We start from the raw sequence: 25,327 nt of genomic DNA, 5'->3' as shown, positions 1-25,327 counted from the left end.
AAGGCTGCAGCGCAGAATTCAAAATAAAGCAGTTGTAATACTCGAGCTCACAGCCTGTTGTGTCAGTCTATTCACTACGCTCACTCACAACCCACAACATGTAAATAATATTGGTTCCAGTTAATCAGCAAAATAACGTCTGTTTGGTTTTCAATGCTTTCCCTTGTTTTGTTTTATGTAGTTTATGTTTATTAAAGTAAAAGTAACTTTTTTATAGGAAAGAGAATTTCTGAAGAATTATGTGCAGCGAATTGTGGATGTTCGACCAAATTTGGTTCTTGTGGAAAAGACGGTTTCTCGTATTGCTCAAGATATGCTTCTGGAGAATGGCATTACCTTAATTATTAATGTAAAGCCAGTAAGTACTCTTCTCTCTTGACTTCCCACTCTCACCTTTAACCATTATTTTGCTTTCTGACCACTTGTTAATACATTTCTCAAACATCTATTAAGATCATATTGGGTTTGTATCAGAAAAGCCAATGGATGTTTAAATATTTTACGATACTTTTTTAGTTTCCTGTTGATTTTGATTAAATCTGATTTATTTTCAAGAAGTATATTTTCAGAAAGATTTTAATGAACATCATAGCAGTTTATGTCTCAACATGTTTTTGTACATTTTCAAAGTTTGCTTGAAAAAATATTACTAAGGAATCCTGCCTAATTTTCTTCTGCTTATCACAGCACTGATTTGATTTACTTAGTGGGTGAGAAAGTAAATAATCTCATTGAGCAGGATTTAGTGCATGCTACAACTGTCTTTGAAAGTTTGCACTCAGTTGTATTATTATTTTGATTTTTATGTAGATTAAAAATGTTCTCAACATAAAATTGCGTATTGGTGGTGAAGGTATGTTAAAATGTTTGTTAGCTTCTGCAGAAATTTGTGATAATAAATATTAATTTGTTTACACAGAATGTGCTAGACCGAGTGAGTCGTGTTACCCAGGGTGATTTAGTTCAGTCAATGGACCAACTTCTAACAAAACCTCATCTTGGTACATGTCATAAGTTTTTTCTTCAGCCATTCCAGCTTCCTGATGGTAAGCAACTGCAGGTCTTGTATGGCAGTGTTGTTTCTCTGTCCCTGCAGCTGGGTTGTGTTAGTGTTTAACGAGTACAAAAAGTCTCCATTTATGAGATAAGTAGTTGAATATTGGGTTACGACTGTAATGTATTCTCACTTGACATTTCCTCTCACATATTAAATAAATAGCAAAGTTTTTACAGATCTGTGCACTCAGCCATTATTTACTGCACTTGGAATTTGCAAAAATTTAAGTTAAATGGAATGTTGTTTCAGATTGGGTGGTGTTGTGGTTCATTATACAAGTATAAATTGCATTTTAAATCATCTTGGTTGAGAATCAACACAACATTTGAGTTTTATTTGTTATAACTGCTTAACAATTTATAAATACTTGGGAATTGATATGATGCATGGATACCTTTGAGCAATAGTCCAAATCACACTGGAAATAGTACATTTAGGAATTCATGACATAGTACTGATGCACCATTTGCACTGATATTCTTAACTACTGTTTCAAGCGTGATTGGGACTACCATTGCCTTAATTATCGGTAATGCATTTTGCTATAGGAGGCTTAATTTTGGAACCCATTATTTGTATACATTAGTTAGTTTGATAGTCTTGAAAAAAATAAGTGCTTAATGACACATTGTGTATCTGGTTGATGTTTTTTGGGGGGATATTTCTTGAATTTATATTTTCCTCACATAGGTTCCTCAAAGACGCTCATGTTTTTTGAAGGATGTGCCCAACATTTGGGTTGTACAGTGAAGCTAAGAGGTGCATCAGAATACGAGCTAGCAAGGGTGAAAGAAATTCTCATTTTCATGATCTGTGTCGCTTATCATTCTCAACTTGAGCTTTCTTTCTTAATGGATGAGTTTGCAATGCCTCCAAGTTTATCCAAAAGTGGATCAATTAATTCCATCATTGATGGTGAGACCACAGATAATGATGGACAAGATTTATTTAATGATGAAAAGATTGGTTACTTTTCCAAAGACACTGATGCTGCAGTTGAAGGCATTTCTTTGGTTTCCGAATTTTCACCAGCTCCTTATTTTGACTGCGCAACAGAAAATGCACTTTATGAGGAAGATATACTTCAAAGAAAAAGTGTTTCTCAGGACAATGTTTTTGCAAAGCCAGAATGTTCCACATCTAATGGTGCCACTCCAGAATTAGAAGTTCCTTTTTGTGACATTCATTCATCCCTAATAGACTCGATGACAGCTGAAAACAAGGAAGATCAAATGGCTGTTGATAATTATCGTGCATTTTTAAATGAGCACCCCACATCACGAAATGACTCCACAGGGAATGATCAATCAGTGGGAAATGAGCCTAAACTTTTCCGTGACCCCCTTCAAGATGATACAGATCTTTTCATCACTGAACATGTTACTTCCTCTGAAGATAGACTAAAATCCTATTCCATTGCATTCAAGCAAGAATTGAAAGATGTTATTCTTTGCATATCCCCTTTTATTACTTTCAAAGAACCTTTCCTATTGACTGAGAAAGGTATGAAGTGTCCAACAAGAGACTACTTCCCACAGCAAATCTATTGGTCCCCTCTCTTACACAAAGATATTAAGGAAATAGAAAGCAGAAGGAAAAAGCAGCTTCTTAAGGATATTACTAATCTTCAGGGACTAAATGGAAATGTCCAAGCAAAATCTACTAAAATTCTTCCTTCACATGATCTGCTGAGTACGAGAATAACTCATTCCTTGGGAAGTAACCAAAACTTGTCAAAGCTTTTAGCTGATTATAGAGCTCGAGGTGGTCGGTTAAAGAATGAAGAAATAGATCCTTTTGCACAGAATAAAGAAGACTGCAGTAAAACCATGAAAGAAGGAGATGAGGAAATCCAGCGAGTACCAACTCAGAATGAGTTAATATGGGCATCAAAGGTAAGGATGACAATTTCCTTCTGGCTTTCAGCGAAGATGCTTTGGTTTCCCATTATTAGGTCCCTAATTGTGAAGGATGTACATAAAGCATCAAACAATACAGGTCATTAAACACTGGGCTAATAATTATTTATGATTCCCAATGTACCATAATACATATGAGCTAATCTCGAACATTTTAATCTTAAAAAATCAAAATTAAAGTAATATGGTTATTATTGGTTATTAATGGTTTGTTTGACAACTTAAGTTTGTTTTAAGGTAGCAGATGGTAAAACTTGGTGGTAGATGATATTTATCTGTTGTATGGCCTTTAAAAGATACACCATTTTGTTTTGGAAAGTATTTGCATATCCTTTATCTTTTAAAGTGGCCTTTCTTTAGTATTTTGAAACATAGTGAATAAATAAAATAGAGAAAGTTCAAATGAGAAAGGAATGTCTCGGAAAAGTGTGGATATGCATGTAGAGATGAAGTAACCCAAAGTACTGCGAATAAAGTCCTGTTGAAATTTAGGTAACCTATTTGACACATACTATTATTTTTTCTTTATCATGGGTGCTAATGGAAATTTTATTAGAGAATAATTTTGAGATTTTGTGTGGATAAAGTGATCATTGCATTATCTGCTCAAAAATGAGGCCTAAATTAGACTGTTATGTTCATTGTTGTAAGAGGTTAAATCTGACATCAGTGACCACTACTCTTGTATGTAGCAATGCTCAGAAATCTTCCAGCTCTTTTCCCCAAGGTTTTGGTGTCTAGTGACAGATTTGGTGCTAAATAGAATGTGATTGTGGGAACTTGAGATACTTCCACTGGTTCCTCCAATATGTTTGGGTTCTATTTAGTAATAAGTAAAATTTTAACCATATGATTGAAAAGCACTTTTTACTCTGGTATGGCAATGCATATTTGTTAAGAACAAAACTTCTTTCCTTACTTAAAGTGAGGTAGAAAAATTTTTATAGGTTTCTTTGATACACCCAAGCCTGGGGAAAAATTGTATCAAAGGTTAATTATTTAATGCTCCAGCATACTGTTAATTGATTTTTTTTATGATGTTACACAATAATATATATTTTATTACCTGGTAAGATTCAAGGGAATATGGAAAACGAACCCAACAAACAAAAGAAGTTTCAAGTGATGGGAGGAACCAGGTTCTCTCTGATATTCACAGGATTGCAGGAACCTGGTCAGCTAAATGCTGAACTGCCAGGCTTTCCAAGTAATAGAACAGTTGTTAAAATGTCATATTTATATTATGTCAGTTCATTTCTGCTTTCTACAGTGTTTAACCTGAAGCTAAAAGTATTACTTTGTCCCTTGTGATTTAATTCTCAGATCCTCAACTTGTATTAAAAGCATGTGCGCTAGCAACTCTTGTACTTAAGGAAGATCATTGATATGAAATGTTAGAATTCTTTTTCACGTATGCTATTTGAGCAGCTGAATATCCCTTATACTTACTGTCTTTTATTTCGGGTGTTTCACTGCTTGCCAGTGCACCAAAATAAATACTGAATTAATTATGAGCTTGATGTGTTTTGTGTGGTCAGCAGGGAGAGTTGGAGTAATTTTGAAAATAATTGTAAAGTATTGTCAGTTTATTTTTTTCTTTCTTTCTAGGTGGACTGTTTGAGCCCTGCAAACCATCAAAAACTTTGTGTTCTCTTCAGTAGTTCCTCTGACCAGTCGAGCAATGCACCAAATCTATGTGTCAGTCCATGGTGAGTGACTGTTAACTTTTTTTGCAACATTGTCTCCATATAATATTTTTTGTATCCTAAGAAGTTGTAAATTTAAGTTTCTTTTCATTACCTTCAACAAGACCATAATTATTTGGTTTCCACAACCTTTCTTATCATTATCCACTTCCACTACCAGTTGTATTGCATTCTATATTCTAACCATTGTTGTGTTTTTTAAAAAAAAAACCCAAAGTGTTTCTTTGCAATTCTTTAAATTCTTTTGCCATTTACTTTCATTTTATGGTTATTGATCTGTCCACTCATGGAACTAATCTCTACAAGGTGAAGATGAAGAAGGACTCAGGCCCAAAAAATTAATTATACATCTTTACCTCCTATGGATGCTGCAAGACCCGTGAAGTTCCTTCAACATTTCTGTGTTTTTACTATAATCACAGCATCTGCAGACTTTTGTGTTTTGTTCACAGTCTTTTTGTCTTCCAAGCAAAACCAACAGCAGCTGCTTCAATTCATCTGCAAACTATCTCTTTGGATTTGATCTCGTAAATATATTTGTATCCTCATTACTGAAGAGTCCATTGTTCTGGCTGATCTGATTCTCTTGTTCTTCATGAGGAGTTTTGCTTCAGCTTTGACAAAAACCTGGTTGTATAAGTTTGATTACTTAAGTTTTTTTTAAAAAAAACACCTCCCAGAATGCAATAGTTAATCAGTATTCCACTGATGTCCTCAACTAAGTGATGACATTTTTGAAATAGGGCTTGAACCCACTGCTGGGGACTGATTATGTTCACATGAGTTAGATTTAAAGAAGTGTAATTTGTTTGCACTTTCATGTTATTTGTGGTCTGACAAAAAAGTGAAGTAAAACATCTGCAGTCTTCATTGTTTGGCTGAAATAAAGTATGGTGGGTTTTGTACTTTTGCAGGTTTGTGATGCTTCCAATTACCATTAAGCCTCAGTAAATCAGAATTTATAAATAGCAGATGTTGTATGTCAACAGTTTTTGATTTAAGATTCACAATATTATTTGAACTTTTCAAGGCCACATTTTTACTGTATGCTGTAACTATCTCCTAGATATTGATACACTTTAATAGTTTCCATTGTGTCAGAGTTTATACACCAATTTTATAGAATGAGTAAAATAATTTGTTTGGATAAGCAGTATGCAATTGAACAATTGATTTTTAAATGCAAATAATACAGATACTCCTTTGTCAAATATATTTATTAATTGTGGTTTTATGTTTAGGATTGTCACAATGGAATTTTATGGGAAAAATGATCTTACTTTGGGAATCTTTTTGGAGCGATACTGCTTTAGGTGAGTCCAGTTGATCTCTGCAAATTTTGCATTAAAATCTGTGACTTTGATTGTGGTTGAGTGCAGTCATTTAAATCAGATTGTATGTAGATTTAAGTTGCTCCGAAAGGTTGAAGAGCCTGAAACTGATGAAGTCCCAAGGACCTGGGGTAAGCACAGGATTCTGTTGACATCGTGGTTAAGTGAAAAAACGTTGGAGAAATTCAGCAGGTCAAACGGTGCCTTTATGTAGCAAAGGTGACAATACATCACCAACATTTCGGGCTTGTTCCCCCACACCTTGATGAGGGTCTCATGAGAGATGTCCATACAAAAAGGGGAAGGGGGTTGGTGGGGGTGGGAGGATTCTAGGCTAGGTGGAGAGAGAAAGGAAGTAGAAACTGGAAAGACTAGTTAAAGTTGGGGGGGTGGGGGGAAGGCAAGTTGATTAATAGTTGGAGAGTGCCCAGACGAAAAATGAGGTGTTCCTCCTCCAATCTGCAGGTGTTCAGGGTGGGGTAGTGTGGTTGGATGTCTGTCCATGGCCTTTCATGCTACCCCACCCTGACCACCTACAGATTGGAGGAACAACACTTCATTTTTTGTCTGGGCACCCTCCAACCTCAGAGCATGAATATCAAGTTCATTGCATTCCACTAATCAGCTTATCTTTATCCCCCCTTTCTTCCCCCCCCCCCCCCCATCTTGCCAGTTCCTACTTCCTTTCTCTCTCCACCTAACCGAGACTCCTCCAAATCCCACCCCCTGCGGTCCTTCCCCCCTCCCCACCCCCCTCTCCCTTTTGTTCGGGCATCTCTCATGTTCCCCCACACATCAAGCCCAAAATGTTGGTTATGTATCTTCACCTTTGCTACATAAAGGCACTGTTCGACCTGCCAAGATTCTCCAGCATCTGTGTGTTTTTTCTTTCCAGTCCCAAGGGCCTGATGATCAATGTTTCATTAGCATAACAATGGGGAGCGACTGTTCTGTTTATCATCTTTCCAAATTCTATTGATTCTGGAATAATTTCTTAAGATGAGAGGATGAAATGTATTTGAATTTTCTAAAGTCTTTTGATCAGGCTAAGAAAGAGATCAGCTTTGGAATTGGGGTAATACTAATGTTGATTAAGAATTAGTTAAGAAAGTGAAAATAAATGATAAATATTCACAGTGGATTCCTTTTGTATTCAGAAATCTATTTAAAATGAATTCAGACACTGGACCTTTTAACCCCTCCCCCGCTAACCTTTTGATTTTTAATTTAGACGTACAACACTGTAACAGGCCATTTCGGCTCACAAGTGCATACCAGGGTGTAGGTTATTTGGGATGCACGGACTCACTGGTGCTGGCAGAGATCACAAATGTTTGTAGCCTTTTCCTGTCCTGTGCATTGGCACCTCCATACCAGACAGTGATGCAACCAGTCAGAATGCTCTCTATAGTTCTCCTGTTTAAAAAAAAAATTGAAGTCTTTAGTGATATACAGATTCTCTTCAAACTCCAAACAAAATATAGCCACTGGCGAGCCACCTTCGTGATTGCATCAATATGATGACTTCAGGATAGATCTTCAGAGATGTTGACTCCCAAGATGTTTACCCTTTCCACATTTGACCCCTGATGAGGACTGATTTGCGTTCTCCTGGTTTCCCCTTCCTTAAGTCCACAATCAGTTCCTAAGATTTGCTAACATTGAGTGCAAGGTTGCTGTTGTGATTCCACTCAACTAGCTGATCTATCTCACTCCTGTACGCTTCCTCATTGCTGCCTGTGATTTGCTGACAACTGTGATGTCATCAACATATTTATAGATAGCATTTGAATTGTGCTTAGCCACACAGTCATGGGTGTAGAGTGAGATGAGCAGTGGGCTAAGTATGCATCCTTGAGGTGTGCCTGTGACTGTTGGATAGGAGTAGACATTGTTACCAAATCTGTGCTGACTGAGGTCTTCCAATGAGGAAATCAAGAACCCAGTTGCAGAGGAAGGTGCAGAGCCCAGGTTTGAACCTTGCTGACCAGTACTGTGGTCTGGAGCAAATTTAGGTTCTTAAGAGTCACTATCTCGGAGGATCTTTCCTGGACCCAACACACCAAGAAAGCAAGTCAATGCCTCTACTTCCTCAGGAGTTTGCAGATGTTTTCTATGACATCAGAAACCCTGGCAAATTGCTACAGAGCTGTGGTGGAATGTTTGCTGACTGGCTGCATCACGGTCTGGTTTGAGAACACCAATACCCGTAAGAGTAAAGCCCTTCAAAAGGTAGTGGACAGAGCTCAGGACATCACAGGCAAAACCCTCCCAACTCCTCAGTACATCTAGAGGGAATGCTGCTGTCAGAGAGCAGCAGAAATGATCAAAGACCCAGCACACTCTCTGTTCTCGCTGCTACCATCAGGAAAGACTTGCATCACCAGCTGCAATCCCTCTACCATCAGACTTCACAACGACAAACTCACAGGCTCATTTAAGGACTCTTATGCACTTTATTTTCTTTTATTCTCTCCATATTGCAGAATCAGTTTGTTTACATGTATACACTATGTACAGTTTATTTTTTTGCACTACCAATTAGTGGTAATTCTGCCCCGCCTGCAGGAAAAAGGAATCTCAGGGTTGTATGTGATGTCATGTATATACTCTGACAATAAATCTGAAATCGGATGGAGTTGAAGCTGAACTGTAATCAATCAAAAGCAGCCTGATGGAAGTATGGCTGTTGTCCAGGTGATTCAGGGCTGAGTGGAGACCCAGTGAGATTAAATCTGCTGTAGGATGGTTGGAGCAGTCAGCGAATTGCAGTTGGTCCAGATCATTACTAGGATACAAGTTAATTCTGGCCATGACCAACCCCTTAAAGCATTTCACTACAGTAGATGTGTGTGCAACTGGCAATAGTAATTGAGACAGCTCACACTGCTCTTATTAGGCATCAGTATGATTGATGTCCTTTTGAACAGGTGGGATCATCCAATTGCAGCAGTGAGAAATCTAAAATTTCCATGAATGCTCCAGCTAGTTGGTTGGCACAGATTTTCAGTAACCTGGCAGGTATGCCATCAGGGCCTGTTGCCTTGTGAGTGTCCTGACATTGGCTTCTGAGACAGACCTCACAGGGTGTGCCAGCTTCTGCAGTGATTTTCATTGGTGCTGTTGAATTCTCCTTTTCTAAGTGAGCAAAAAAGGTGTTCAACTCATTGAATAGTGATGTATCACAGCCATATCTGATGGAAGGCTTGGCCTTGTAGGATTTAATGGCCTGCAAGCCCTGCCATAGCTGGAAATTATCTGATTCTGTCCTTAGCTTCACTTGGAATTGCTTCTTTACTGTTAAGATAGCCTTCCATAGGTAATACCTGGACTTCTATAGAGATCTGAATCACCATTCTTACATACCATCATCCTTGCTCTCAGCAGGTTGCAAATTCTTTGATCCTTTCATTGTTTCTGGTTGGGATACTCCCAGTCTGTGCGCATGGGTGCACACTCATCCACACAGGTCCTGATGAAGTCAATGACAGCCGTGGCATATTCATTCAAGTTTGAAGATGAATCCTTGAATGTTGTCCAATCCACTGATTCAAAGGAGTTCTGCAGGTGCTCCTCCATCTTCCTTGACCTTACTTTCACTGTCTTCACCACTGGTGCTGTATTCCTAGGTCTCTTCTTGCATGCCAGGAGTAGAAGTAGAGCCAGGCGTACTAGTTGTGAACTAGTTTTTAATCATATACTAACCCACTTTGTTCTCCTGACTCCACATTTCTATCAGTCCTCCAGATTCTATCACTTATCTGCACAGTGGCATATTATCCCAAAACCTGGAGCAAACCCATGCAGTCACAAGGAGAACATTCAAATTTCACACAGACATCTCCAGAGGTCAAGAATGAACTTGGGGGTCACAGAAGCTTCTGGGTAGTGGCTCTACTTTCTTGCACGAAGGACATTCTAATTCTGAGTACTGCAATCATTCAGCGGATGAATCAATACTTCTACATGTGGAACAGTGCTTTGTAGCACTGAGGGCATGTGGAGTAATAGTGAGAGGTGGAGGCCAAGTGAACTTTCCCATATTCAAGAATGATAAAGAATCACACACATAGAGTGCAAGAGACAAGGCTGAAAACATTAATAATATTTGAAATCTTTATGGACTTAAATCTTTAAGCTCTCAGTCATTTCATTTTTTTTTCTTTATAGGCCATCCTATCAGTGTCCCAGCATGTTCTGTGAAACTCCAATGGTGCACCATATACGTCGTTTTGTACATGGCAATGGCTGTGTACAGATTGTACTAAAAGAACTTGATTCTCCGGTTCCTGGCTACCAACACACAATCCTTACCTACTCTTGGTGTAAAATATGTAAACAGGTACCTGAAATGTTCTCACTTTTAGAAAGATGATTTTATACTGTTAAAACATTTTGCATAATGAAGGTTTTAAATGGTGTTTGGTCAGATTTTTCTGTTGGGTGTAGATTTTTGTTTGTTTATTTTAATGTATGTAATATATTGTCTATGATTGTAGGTAACACCAGTGGTTCCACTCTCCAGAGACTCATGGTCTATATCCTTTGCAAAATATCTGGAATTAAGGTTCTATGGTCATCAGTACACGCGAAGAGCAAATGTAGAACCTTGTGGTCACTCTATACATCATGATTATCATCAGTATTTCTCCTACAATCAGATGGTTGCTTCTTTCAGGTAACTTAGATCAGATTGCAATCAACTTTAACTTTCGTCAATTTTCTCTGGACACAAAATGTTTAAGGTGCATGGAACAAGCTGTGAGTTGGGGGAGTATATAAAACTTCACTTTTTAAGCTTGGTTGTTCATAATGTTAGATATTATATTTTTCTGTCCATATCGTATCTATAGATTATAGTAACTTGCCGGTTACATAAATTTGCATGTTGATCCATTATCTGACTGTGTTTTATTGCAGTCTTTTATTTCTTGTATGGTGTTTTCTATCAGTTACTTGGCTTAAATGTACCCTTAAAAATGGCTACTTGTCTAAAGTGGTCTGATATTCATTTCTTTCAACATATTGCTTTATCTTAGTAATAAGCTGATAATGTAGCGGCCTGCTCCGTGGGCTGACACAGCTAACAGCCATCGAACACGACAATTGGGTAGACAGCATGTGAGATGAGACGCCTGCTCCCTTAGGCCACAGGAATAGCAGTTGAATTGACCAATCACTACCAGCAGATCGCAGGGGGTCCAATCTTGGCCCTGCGCATCAGGGACATCCTATCAGCAGCCAGCCTCACTCAAGGCATACCAAAGTGGTGACACGGCCGGCTGCCTATAAAAGGCAGAGCTGCAGCCCAATAAAGCGAGTGTCGATTACACTCCCTTGGTGTGTGAGTCTTCTTTCAACCTTGAGCTATAACCCATTATACCTAGAGCTAGAACTGTAGCGACCCTGCAACAACAATATAATTAACTTTGTGGGTAATGGTGACACAATTAATTTCAGGTCTCTGTACTTGTTCATCATGTGCTATGACTGCAGTAACAGCATCTTAAGGAAAAATAGAGTTGTACTGGTCTGTGTAATAAATCAGATGATCTCCGATTTGTTACTTTGCTCCAAATAGAAATGTCCACATGCTATTTTATTTCACCAAACAAATGTATCTATTTTGACTTTTATCAGCTCAAATTTTTCTGGATTGCATGAAATTTCTGATTGTGACAGACAATAATACAAAATTAAAAGCCAAATTTGATAAATAGATATCAATCATAAGAAATAGGAACAGGAGTAGGCCATCCGATCCGTTGAACCTGGTCTGCCATTCAATATCATGGCTGATCTGATAATCAGCTCATCTCCATCTTCCTACCTTTTCCCCATATCCCTTAATTCCCCTACTATGTAAAAATCTATCCAGTCTTTTAAATATATCTACTGAGGTACCTTCCATTGCTTCAATGGGCAGCGAATTCCATAGATACACTGCCCTCTGGTAAAAGCAGTTCCTTGTCTCCAGAGGGTGTTGAATTGTACAGGCTTAAAATCAGTGATCATTTGGTAATATTGTGGTGCATTATTTCAGTCTTTCAATCCAATTGCACAAGAAAAATAAATTTAGTAAATTCTAATCATTAACAAAATGCAATTATTTTCCTCATCATTCGGTGAGCTTCAGGCAACTTTAAAACTAAAACTCCTGCAGTAAAACGATAAAAATAGAACTGAAGTTGTGTCTATGTTTTAATTCATCATTTTATCAGCATTCTGATCAGAGAATGGGTAAAATTATTTTGGAAATGATGCCAGCTGCTTCGTTTCATTCTTTGCGTATCTGAAGTGTTTTTGCTCGTAGATGAAGAAACAGAGTTGGATAACTAGTGTTAGGTCTGCTTTGTTCATGAATGAGTGAGACAAACACCAGACTGAGTCGAAATCAGGGTTCTTTGTTCTTTATTACCGGATTGTAACACTTGCGACTAACAATGTTAGTCGGAGAATGCATTCTGCCGTTATCAGCAAAATGGTGATTTTTTTATACCCTTGGATACGTGCTTAGAACATCATCATATCATTACTTGTCCAATGACTAAAACTGTTGCTATCCTTTCCCTGCTAGCTTCCTGCCTCTCAATCCATCAATGTCTCTCTTATCTTGTAAGTACAAGGATGCATTCACATCTTGTTACAGCCCTGCACATTCCCATCTCATGATGTTTTACCTAACAGGAGTACAAGGACACCTCCCCTTCTTGTTACAGCCCTGTACAGGGTAACTCCTTACACATTCCCATCTCATGATGTTTTACCTTATACTAGTCTGAGAAAATGCATACTAGGTTGTTGCTCTCTTCATTCAAAATATGTCAACAGTTTTTATGTATGAGGAATTGCTAAATTACCCTGAAAATCTAAGTCAGCCAAACCTTGATTTTAAAAAAAAAAAATTCTTGTCAAACCTTCATAGATTCTGTATCCCTCCACCAACACCCAAATAAATCTACCCACCAACATAAACTAGGACCGAAATTGTGTGGTTTTTGTTCTTTTGCATTACTTTGTGATATAGTTTATTCTGGTTTTTAGTTTACAAGTTAATTTCATCCCATGTTAAATGTGTGTTATTTCTTGGATACTAAATGTAAAAGAAGATTTGCTATTTCTGCTAAATAAGAAATGCTAACCTTTTTATTCCACTAGCTTTGCCTCCATTAGAATGCTTGAAATTTGCCTTCCACCTCTCGAAATATACATTAAACATCAAACACCATCGAAACAGTTGATTATCCAGGATTTGAAAGATTTTTCACAAAAGTAAGCTTGAACTCAATTGGAAAACTAATGATTTCTGCTTGTTGGTGCATAACTTGATTAAGCTGATGGGTAACAAAAGGCTCTTATTTAGGGTGTCACAGATTTATTCAACGGTAGATGATCGCCTCGTCTCTCTGAAAACTGACACATTCAACAAGACAAGAGAGGAAAAGATTGAAGATTTGTTTGCACAGAAAGAAGTAACTTACATTTTCATCCCAGTTTAATGAATGTGTAAAAATACTGTACATTTAAGAACTTTGTCAGTTCCTTCCCTTTGGTCTTCTGGAGACTAAAGTATATTTGTTCATGTAGATGGAAGAGGCAGAGTTTCGAAACTGGTTTGAGAAAACACAAGCAAGATTGCTGTCCTCTCTAATGGACAACTGTCAACAGTTGCTATTTGTGAATGATTGTTTAATTACCAAAAAGCAGAACTTGTGTGAGTTATTACAGGCTTGGAATAACAGGTGAGATTGGGACCACTTTAGTCATTTCACACACTTGGATAGTTCTTAAAGGCTTTTATTAAACAAGTGTATAATGCTTTGGCCATAGAGGATGGTTCTAATTTAAATTGTATTATTGTGCAAATGTATTAACCTGGCAAAACGAAAAGATTAAAAGAAATGTTACGTTATTGTGAAGCAGCCTGTTAGTTGCAAGGCATATCAAACATAGTCTAAGAGTTACAGACAGCACAGAGCACCAGCATTTCACTCAATTGAGCTTGTGTCAACTATCCATTTACACTAATCCAAAGTTAATCCCATTTTTTCTTGTTTCTACATTCTCAACAATTACCTTCAGATTCTACCACTCACCTACACTCGAGGAGAAATTTACAGTAGCCAATTAGCCTGGCAACCAGCATGTCTTTAGGAGGTGGGAGGAAACCAGAGTATCAACAGGAAGCCCATGTTGTCACAGGGAAATGTGTAAACTTCACAACTGCACTTGTGATCAGGATTGAATCAAGGTCACTGGCGCTGCAAGTCAGCAGCTCTACTAGTTATGCTGCCCTGTGTACGCGACAATTAATGGGGATTGTTACATGTATGATTTATTGCAAATACCAAAGAGTTGGTATTTCTAGGAGTCACTTTAGCTATTGAGTTTTATAGCGCTGTGCCATAATTTTGTAAAAATACTCTTATTTTAGACTACAAGATTTATTTCAACAAGATAAAGGACGTAAGCGGCCAACAGTACCTCCAAGTCCTGGTAGATTAAGATCAACTGAAGAAACAAAGGTATTCAACTTGGCTAAATAAATGCAAATAAGTATGACCATCTTTCAGAGTGATTATTCCTCCAATTATCACCATTGCCTACATTTCTCTCAGTGCACAGTTGGCATTTAGGCTTAATTATAGTGTATGGCGGTGTGAGCAGTGGAAGAAACACAGCCACCACGTTGAGGGTTGTTGATGACAATTTTTAATCAAATTCAGCACGCCCCTATAAGGGCAGCATGAGCTCAGTCACCTGGTCCATTGTGACATCATAATCACTGCCCAGGGTGAGCGTGGGAAGGGATGCTGGAGTCAGAGACACCATTTCCCCATGGCTGCCCTGCCACGTGGCAATACAAGTGGGGCCAGTTTGCCATGAGGATGTGTGCCGCCACAATTGCCCTTTTGTTTTACCTCCAAATCTATTCTGAAGTCACAATTTTGTTTGCTAAGAAAGCGATCGAGTTTCATATTTTGTAGGATCATAGATACAGCATAGGAATAGACCCTTTGACCCAGCCACTCCACACCAGCCATCAGCCACCCATTCTGAACCAATTCTACATTCATCCTATTTTTCATTCACCCCACACCAATCCGCCTCCCGCCCCCCTCCCCCCACCAAGATTGTACCATTCACCTGCGGACTCAGAATAATTTAGTGACCCACCCACTCATCTTTCGAATGTGAAAGGAGACCCACGCAGCCACAGGGAAAATGCACTGTCTCCACGTAGATAGCACCCAAGGTCAGGATTAAACCTAGGGGTCCAGCACTGTGAGGTAGCAGGTCTCCCAGCTGTGTCACTCTGCAGCCGGTTATAGAATTGTAAAATCAATGCAGGAGCTGCAGATGCTGGTATCCTGAACCAAAAAAAGTAAAACTAGGGGGACTAAGCAAAGTCAGGCAGCATTCATGGGGAGAAATAGACTGATACACACGAGATCCTAGAATATGAAACTAAACACAATCTATTGCTGAAACTTGGCAAGTCAAGCAACATCAGTGGGCAGAAAAGAATGGTCAGTTTTGAGCCAAAACCTTCATCTTAATAAAAGGTTTTAGCTTAAAATATCAACCATTATTTTTCTCCCCCTGATGCTGATTGACCTGCTGAGTTCCTCCAGAAGGGAGTGTGTTTAGCAGTCAATATTCCAGTTGATTCTCCACTTCTCTTTCTAGATGCTTCTATCTCTTATGATTTTTTATACAAAAATATAGGAAAAATTCTGTTTTTTAAAAAACAAAATATTGCATGCGTACTTCTGGAGTGGTCGTTTACGCAGGAAGCACTTTTACTCTGCCTTCCTGTGTTGTGGAGTTTGTCGGTGGGTGGACGTCTACGCAGATGTGCGACATGCGTCCAATGCACATCGTCACCATGTTGACGTCGTAATTGACGTTACTATCCTGCGACCATTATGGCCATCTGCTGCGCATGTGTCCTCAGTATGCTGCATATTTTAAAGTCCCGCATTGCCTTTGTGAGCTGAACGTGTCAGAGCTCATCACAGAGAGTGAAGTATTCATCAGTCCAGTTTCTTATTAGTCAGTCTAGAGTGCAGCTGCTCAGTAAAAATGTGTGGGGGTCTTGGTGGAAAAATTTTATATTGACTTTTGACCTGACTGTGGATTGCTCGAACATTTTTATGTCCCTTTTGAATGGTGCCATTTCAATGTCTTTCCATAGGGCAATACACTGGATTCTTCTCCACGAAATTCCTCCTCAAGTCTGCAGAATGGAGACAAAGGTTTGATTTTCCTTTTTTTAAATAAGTCTGTTTATGTGATTCCTCATTATGACTGAATTCAAATTCAGGTCCAAAATCAGAAGTTTACCTGTATTAAATTCATAATCATCCCCCTAATTAATAAAGCTACCTCAGTGACCAGCAGATTGCTTCTGAACTGTTTGAACTGATACATTGGATAAATTGTAGTATCTTACAGATGCTGGTTTAAAACTGTCGGACACTGATCATTTGTCCTGGATTGATAGGCTCTGTTATTTTGGCTGATAACCTTTCCAAAATTTGTTTTCTTGACCTTGATCCTGCCCATTAACACCTATTCCCTAGATGTAGGTGAATCAAGATTATTTATAGGGAACCAGAATATATGCTCTAATTTGGCTGGGCAAAATATTACTTTCTGGAGATTCTTGAAGATGGTGTGTGTAAAGTAAAATTATTCTTTTTTTTTTTTTTTAAATTTTTTATTTTTCACACCATAAATCACAATAGCCATGATATACACTTTTTCTTTTCCACACATTTACAGTGACTTTTTTCTCCCTCCCCCTCCCTCCTCCCAAGCCACCCCCCCACCCCCCCCCCCTCTCATCCATTTTAGGTATACAATCTAGGTTGCATTAATTCAGTTAGACAATGTTGTCATTCAACAAAAATACACCAGAAATTCTACTGAGTCCATTCTTTTCTTCTCCTTCCATCAACTTAGGTAATGTTTGTTCCCGGTAGGTTTTCGCTATTGTATTTAATGTAAGGCTCCCATACTTGTTCGAATATTTCAATATTATTTCTTAAACTATATGTTATTTTTTCTAATGGAATACATTTATTCATTTCTATATACCATTGTTGTATTTTCAAATTATCTTCCAATTTCCAGGTTGACATAATACATTTTTTTGCTACGGCTAGGGCTATCTTGACAAATCTTTTTTGTGCATCTTCCAAGTCAATTCCAAATTCTTTATTTTTTATGTTACTTAGGAGAAAGATCTCTGGATTCTTTGGTATATTGTTTTCTGTTATTTTATTTAATATCTGATTGAGATCATCCCAAAATTTTTCTACTCTCTCACATGTCCAGATTGCATGAATTGTTGTTCCCCTTTCTTTTTTACATCGAAAACATCTATCAGATACTGTTGGGTCCCATTTATTTAACTTTTGCGGTGTAATGTATAGTCTGTGTAACCAATTATATTGTATCATACGCAGCCTCGTATTTATTGTATTTCTCATCGTTCCAGAGCATAACTTCTCCCATGTTTCCTTTTTTATCTTTATATTTAAATCTTGTTCCCATTTTTGTTTAGTTTTACCATTTGTTTCCTCATTCTCCTTTTCTTGCAGTTTAATATACATATTTTTTATAAATCTTTTGATTAACATTGTATCTGTAATCACATATTCAAGGTTACTTCCCTCTGGTAAACTCAAGTTGCTTCCTAATTTATCTTTCAAGTAGGATCTCAGTTGGTAATATGCCAGCGCTGTATCTCCAGTTATATTGTACTTATCTCTCATTTGTTCAAAGGATAAGAATCTACTTCCTGAAAAACAATTTTCTATTCTTTTAATCCCTTTTTTTTCCCATTTTCTAAAGGCAAGGTTGTCTATTGTAAAAGGGAGTAGCTTATTTTGCGTCAATATTAGTTTTGGTATTTGGTAATTTATTTTATTTCTTTCTACTTGAATCTTCTTCCATATATTGAGGAGATGGTGTAATACTGGAGAAGTTCTATGTTGTACCAATTTTTCGTCCCATTTATATAATATGTGTTCAGGTATCTTTTCCCCTATTTTATCTAATTCTAGTCTCGTCCAGTCTGGTTTTTCCCTTGTTTGATAAAAATCTGATAGGTACCTTAATTGTGCGGCTCTATAATAATTTTTGAAGTTTGGCAATTGTAAGCCTCCTTGTTTATACCATTCTGTTAATTTATCTAGTGCTATCCTCGGTTTCCCCCCTCTCCATAAAAATCTCCTTATTATTTTCTTTAACTCTTTGAAGAATTTTTCTGTCAGTTGTATTGGCAATGCCTGAAATAAGTATAGTATCCTTGGAAAAATGTTCATTTTAATACAGTTTATCCTTCCTATCAGTGTTAGTGGTAGCTCTTTCCAATGCTCTAAATCGTCCTGTAATTTTTTCATTAGTGGATTGTAATTGAGTTTATATAATTGGCCTAGATTTTTGTTTATTTGCACACCTAGGTATCTTATTGCCTGCGTTTGCCATCTGAATGGGGATTCCTCCTTAAATTTTGAGAAATCCGCGTTATTCATAGGCATTGCTTCACTTTTATTTACGTTTATCTTGTATCCCGACACTTCTCCATATTCCTTCAATTTCTTATATAGTTCTTTTATTGATAGTTCTGGTTCTGTTAAGTACACTATCACATCATCCGCAAACAGACTGATTTTATATTCCCTGTCTTTTATTTTTATTCCTTTTATATTATTATCTCTTCTTATCGATTCTGCTAGTGGTTCTATAGCTAGTGCAAACAATAATGGTGATAGTGGGCATCCCTGCCGCGTTGACCTGCTTAAGTTAAATTGCTTTGATACATGTCCATTTACTGTCACTTTCGCTAACGGTCCCTTATATAATGCTTTAATCCAATTAATATACTTCTCCGGTAAACTGAATTTTTGCAATACTTTGAACAAGTAATTCCATTCTACTCTGTCGAAGGCCTTCTCTGCGTCTAAAGCAACTGCTACTGCCGGTGCTTTATTTCCTTCTACTGCATGAATTAAGTTAATAAATTTACAAATATTGTCTGTTGTGCGTCTTTTTTTGATAAATCCAGTTTGGTCTAAATTTACCATTTTCGGTACCTGTTCTGCTAATCTGTTCGCTAATAGTTTAGCTATTATCTTATAATCTGTGTTTAGCAGAGATATTGGTCTATATGACGCTGGTGAGAGTGGATCTTTCCCTTGTTTTAGTATCACTGTAATTATTGCTGTTTTACATGAATCTGGTAAGTTTTGTGTCTCATCAATCTGGTTGATTACATCCAGGAGGGGCGGTATTATTAGGTCTTTAAATGTTTTGTAGAATTCTATTGGGAGTCCATCCTCTCCTGGTGTCTTATTATTTGGTAAATTTTTTATTATCTCTTGTATTTCTACTGTTCCAAATGGTTCTGTTAATTTATTTTGTTCCTCTATTTGTAGTTTTGGTAGTTCAATTTTAGTCAAAAATTCATCTATTTTCCCTTCTTTCCCTTCGTTTTCGGTTCGGTATAATTGTTCATAGAATTCTCTGAAGTTTTACTTAATTTCTTTTGGATTATATGTAATTTGTTTGTCTTTTTTCCTTGTTGCCAATACCATTTTCTTAGTTTGCTCTGTCTTAAGCTGCCATGCTAAGATTTTGTGTGTTTTTTCACCTAGTTCATAATATTTCTGTTTTGTCTTCATTATATTCTTCTCCACCTTATATGTTTGTAATGTTTCATATTTTATTTTTTTATCCGCCAATTCTCTTCTTTTGGTTGTATCTTCCTTTATTGCTAATTTTTTTTCTATGTTTATTATTTCCCGTTCCAACTGCTCTGTTTCCTGGTTATAGTCCTTCTTCATCTTGGTTGCATAACTTATTATTTGCCCTCTAATGAATGCTTTCATTGCGTCCCATAGTATAAACTTATCTTCCACTGATTCCGTATTTACTTCAAAGTACATTTTTAATTGTTTTTCAATAAATTCTCTAAAATCCTGTCTTTTAAGTAGCATGGGGTTTAATCTCCATCTATACATTCTTGGAGGGATGTCCTCTAGCTCTATTGCCAATAACAGGGGTGAGTGGTCCAATAATAGTCTAGCTTTATATTCCGTTTTCCTAACTCTCCCTTGAATGTGGGCTGATAACAGGAATAGGTCTATCCTTGAGTATGTTTTATGTCTAGTCGAGTAGTATGAGTATTCCTTTTCTTTTGGTTTTTGTTTCCTCCATATGTCCACAAGTTTCATTTCTTGCATTGATTTAATTATAAATTTGGTTACTTTGTTCTTCCTGTTAATTTTTTTCCCCGTTTTATCCATATTTGGATCCAAATTCAGATTGAAATCCCCTCCTATTAGTATGTTCCCTTGCGTATTAGCTACCTTCAAAAAGATATCTTGCATAAACTTTTGATCTTCTTCGTTAGGTGAATATATATTAAGTAGATTCCAAAGCTCTGAATATATCTGACATTTTATCATAACATATCTCCCTGCTGGATCTATTATTTCCTCTTCTATTTTAAATGGCACATTTTTGCTAATTAATATAGCCACTCCTCTTGCTTTTGAATTATACGATGCTGCTGTTACATGTCCTACCCAATCTCTCTTTAATTTCTTGTGCTCCAATTCAGTTAAGTGTGTTTCTTGGACAAATGCTATATCTATTTTTTCCTTTTTCAGTAAATTTAGTAGTTTCTTCCTTTTAATTTGGTTATGTATTCCATTAATATTTAGAGTCATATAGTTCAGCGTAGCCATTTTATATTTTGTTTATCTTCTCTTTCCGTTTTTCCATCATTACCTTTCCTCCTTTTCCATTTCTGTTTTCTTATTTTCAACTCTTTACCAGACAACATTCCTACAACATCCAACATTTTCCTTATTCTCCTATTTCTATCTTCTTTATCCCCAATCTCCCCTTCCCCTCCTGAGTTGCCCTTTATCCCTTGTCGGACAACCACATCTCCCCTCTCCATTTGGATTTGCGAATCCACTCGCAAGCGTCAACTGATTTTGCAGTGACCGCTCTTTTCCCCCACCCAGCCCCCCCAGAAAAGATTTCGCTTTTTATATGTCACAAAGGTCACTCTTTTAATTCCCTCCTTATTCTCTCTATTCCATTACCTTCTCTTATTAATTCTTGTCTATACTCTCTATGTTTTCCTCTAATTACAGATACTTTCACATATGCCCATTGTCTCTATTCACTCTTATACCTCTTTACCCGCATACATATCAATCGTGGTCATTTTTACCCTCCTTACCCTTCTTCATCCCTCAGTCTATTTTTGTCTTTACCCACATACATATCAATCGTGATAATTTTTGCTCTCATTACCCGTCTTCATCCCTCAGTCTATTTTTGTAATTGTTCTGCAAATTTTCGTGCTTCTTCTGGATCCGAGAATAGTCTGTTTTGTTGTCCTGGAATAAATATTTTCAATACCGCAGGATGCTTCAGTGTAAATTTATATCCTTTCTTCCATAAAATCGCTTTTGCTGTATTGAACTCTTTTCTCTTCTTTAGGAGTTCAAAGCTTATATCTGGATAAATGAAGATTTTTTGCCCTTTATACTCCAGTGGTTTGTTGCCCTCTCTTACTTTTTCCATTGTCTTCTCCAGTACCTTTTCTCTTGTAGTATATCTTAGGAATTTTACTACAATAGATCTTGGTTTTTGTTGTGGTTGTGGTTTAGGGGCCAATGCTCTATGTGCCCTTTCTATTTCCATTTCTTGCTGTAGTTCTGGACATCCTAGGGCCTTAGGGATCCACTCTTTTATAAACTCCCTCATATTCTTGCCTTCTTCATCTTCCTTAAGGCCCACTATCTTTATGTTATTTCTTCTGTTATAATTTTCCATTATATCTATTTTTTGGGCTAGTAATTCTTGTGTCTCTTTAGTTTTTTTATTAGATTCCTCCAATTTCTTTTTTAAGTCTTCTACCTCCATTTCTGCTGCTATTGCCCGTTCTTCCATCTTGTCCATTTTTTTCCCCATTTCTGTTAAGGTCATATCCATTTTATTTATTTTCTCTTCTGTGTTGTTTATTCTTCTTCTTAAATCATTGAATTCCTGTGTTTGCCATTCTTTAAATGACTCCATGTATCCTCTAACAAGAGCAAGTATATCCTTTACCTTGCCTTTCCCTTTATCTATTTCACTGTACTCTTCCTCTTCTTCTTCCTCTGGGTTGACCATCTGTTGTTTCTTTGCTGCCCTTTCCTCCTCTTCTTTCTTGTTTCCATTGTCTTCTGTGGTCTCTTCTTGCTGCAGGTGTTCTGCAGCTGTCGTTGCCGGCTGTGGAGATCGACTCCCCAGCTGGTCCCCCCTCCCGTCGGTGTGTTTTTTTGCATGCGCATCGCGCATGCGCGAGGAGTCGCGCATGCGCGGTTGCGCACTTTTACTCAGCTCTGTGAGCCATTGTTGTAGTTCTTTTTCTACCGACCTGAGGTAGTGGGGCCCTCTCTCCACAGCGGGCCTCTTCGGACAGGTAAGGCCTTCACCTTTTTCCTCCGTTGTCTTCTCTTCCTCTCTTCTTTCCGTTGATTTTGATTTTTCTCCTTTTGTCTCCATCTTCTTTCCACCTTTATACTCACTTTTCTTTAACTTGTATTTCTGTGCCTTTGTATTTTCTCTTGTTTTTCCCGACTTTTCTGGAGAGGGCTGGAGTTCACCGTCCGGCCACTACTCCATCACGTGACTCCTCAAGTAAAATTATTCTTAACTGTTAAATTCTCATCACACTTTCAGTTTCTTCACAATTTCTGGAGAATTTAAAATGGAAGGAGATCTCCCTTTATGATCTGCTTTCTCTGGCAGTTTACCCCTGGCTGCAGATAGCCAAGACCACACTCGTTATACAATCCTCACTTATGAGAAGGCCGGGATCTTTTAATTGCCAATAATTCTCTATACCAGTTCTGCACTGGCAATTGAGGATTGAGAATACAAATGCACTACAGCACTGTCAAAAATGTTAAGTGGTCTTTTTATCCATCCCTTTCCAAAACATCTTCAACATAGTCAGAAATTGAAATGATACTCTGTTCACTCACTTGGTTCCTTTTATTATCAATCATTGCCCTTTTATGTGGACAGGTGTACATGTGCTCTTGAATAAAATGAGATTATTTTATAGTTAAAACCATCTATAATCATGTTTAATCTCCGTATTTTGCCTTTTTTCATTTATTCAAAATGGCAGATGCAAAACGTGCTTATAAGACAGCACTATATTATATGACATAAATTATTTCAAATCTTGCTTTGTGAAAATGTTTTTCAGAGGATCGTTTATTGACCAGTATGGGATCTGTCTCCATAAATAATGGGAGCTCTCAGCTACCCTCCATTCCAGATGTGAGCACAGAACAACTATCTGCTGGGTCTGTCATTCCTTCTGTATCAATTACAAATGACCAAGATGCCAATAATCTCGACGGTAGGATAAATTAATTTTCAAACCTTAGGGATTTAGTTAAATTTTGAATATATTAACTGCATTTTGGAGAAATGGGTTATTTGATTAACCTTGAGCTGTTCTTTAAACAAGACTTTCTGTCCTTGAATATAGCATCAACACATTTCTCTGTGATGTTGCTTATCCAATTTGTAATATCAATGCAGCTAAAATACCTCAATTCAGGGGCATACAAGGAGGATGTGGCTGTGATTGTCTGTGCATTAATAAGTAAAATATTTCTAGGCGAATAAGTTGGATAGAACAAGATCTCAAAAAATGGGAACTTGTGTACACGTTCTCTCTTTCATACTCTTAAATGCAAGTTTGCACTGTCAAACAGTAACTTGCACACTCCCAAATGCAGAGTTGGACTGCACATTCACATGCGCTCTCAAAAGCAAATTTACACACTCAAATTTACAGGCTCTCGCTTACTCTCAAACGCAAGCTCCTACTCTCTTGGTTGCAAGCTTGCAAAGACTCAGGTGTGTGCCCTCACCCTTGAACACACACTGGCACACTCATGATCACAAGCTATCACTCAAATATAAACATGCAGTGCAGAATCTGAATGCTGTTGTGGACTGGTTGAGTTGAATTGCTTGTGTTTGATTTGCCAAGGTCTTTTCAATTCAATTCCTGCATGTTGTGGGGGTTACCTGGCTGTGTGCTTCATATCTAGAGTTAGTGTGATGCTTTGTCCCTCGCTACAATGAAAATGATAATGTAAGTTGTTTGATACAGTTTGTAATGAAATGAATCCTCCTCTACAGTCTTGAATTAAACCAGGTTAAAGATTCTAAATCCTTTAATTAAAATATAATGTTAATTTATTTTGTTGAATTTTGAATTGTAACAAGACATAAAATTTATGATGCAAAATTATTTTGGATTTATTGGAGTTCAATTCTTGTGGAAATGACAAGGGGATACAATGGAAGGGCACCCTTTAAATCATTCTGTCATCATGTGAGAGTTTGCAGTCTAATGAATTTGAACAGGTTCTGTTAACCCCTGCAGATGTATATGATGGACACCTGTTGGGTTCCATTGACAGTCAAGTGAAAGAAAAGTCAACAATGAAGGCCATTTTTGCAAACCTCCTTCCAGGAAGCAGCTACAACCCCATTCCTTTCCCATTGTAAGTTTTATTCCTCTCAAAATAAGCTAAGCTCTTTCATTTTTAACTTTAAAAAAAATTGCATCTGTGCTTCATGGTGTTCTGAATTTAATTTTTATGTTTGATTATTCATTTGCAATTAAGGAGCTGAAAATTAGAAAATGTATAGCTGGAGTTTTGAGATTTTTCTGTCTTTTTTTAAAAAAAAAGAAATTCATTCAGTGCATAGTACAGAAGTTAGTTGCCATGTATCCAGTACATCATAAGTGTAATCATGAATCAGATGAAGATTTTATCACAGAGATGCCAAGATCAAGCCTAAAGTATCTATTCACAATGTCCTCTTTCACTTTTGAGCATTGGAGGAAATAATTAAGAGCTTTAATAATCATAGTTGTCAAAATAAAATTTCTCAATTTAACCTTCAGTTTACTAGATATATTATAGCAAACTATATCCTTGAGAAACTGCTAGTAATTTTAAAGCAATTTAAAGTATTGTTATTTAGTGTTCAGAAATTACCTTAAGGCAATACCAGAGTCACGTGCATAAATAACATTTTTTTTTAGCTTAGTGCTGTTACTAATTGTTTATGATGATCTTTATTAGTGATCCAGATAAACACTACCTTATGTGGGAACATGAGCGTGTCCCAATTACCGTGTGTGAGAAGGAGCCGAGTTCAATCATTGCATTTGCACTCAGGTAAAGTTTTAATTTTCAA

At 37.2% G+C, this 25,327-nt stretch overlaps 1 protein-coding gene across 1 annotated transcript in view; it reads left to right on the top strand.

Moving 5' to 3' along the window:
• Positions 1-25,327, top strand: part of pikfyve (phosphoinositide kinase, FYVE finger containing) — a 133,505-nt gene that overhangs the window by 84,526 nt on the left and 23,652 nt on the right. Inside the window, 15 exon segments of the mRNA XM_069934451.1 lie at positions 218-358; positions 920-1,046; positions 1,748-2,952; positions 4,585-4,685; positions 5,924-5,995; positions 10,184-10,355; positions 10,513-10,691; positions 13,172-13,285; positions 13,377-13,485; positions 13,601-13,755; positions 14,448-14,538; positions 16,212-16,272; positions 23,307-23,462; positions 24,504-24,624; positions 25,213-25,308. Of these exon segments, the coding sequence (XP_069790552.1) occupies positions 218-358; positions 920-1,046; positions 1,748-2,952; positions 4,585-4,685; positions 5,924-5,995; positions 10,184-10,355; positions 10,513-10,691; positions 13,172-13,285; positions 13,377-13,485; positions 13,601-13,755; positions 14,448-14,538; positions 16,212-16,272; positions 23,307-23,462; positions 24,504-24,624; positions 25,213-25,308 (2,900 nt within the window).

Source organism: Narcine bancroftii, chromosome 4 (assembly GCF_036971445.1).
Source record: "Narcine bancroftii isolate sNarBan1 chromosome 4, sNarBan1.hap1, whole genome shotgun sequence".
Classification (NCBI taxonomy): Eukaryota; Metazoa; Chordata; class Chondrichthyes; order Torpediniformes; family Narcinidae; genus Narcine; species Narcine bancroftii.
This window is presented reverse-complemented; position numbering and strand designations above follow the sequence as displayed.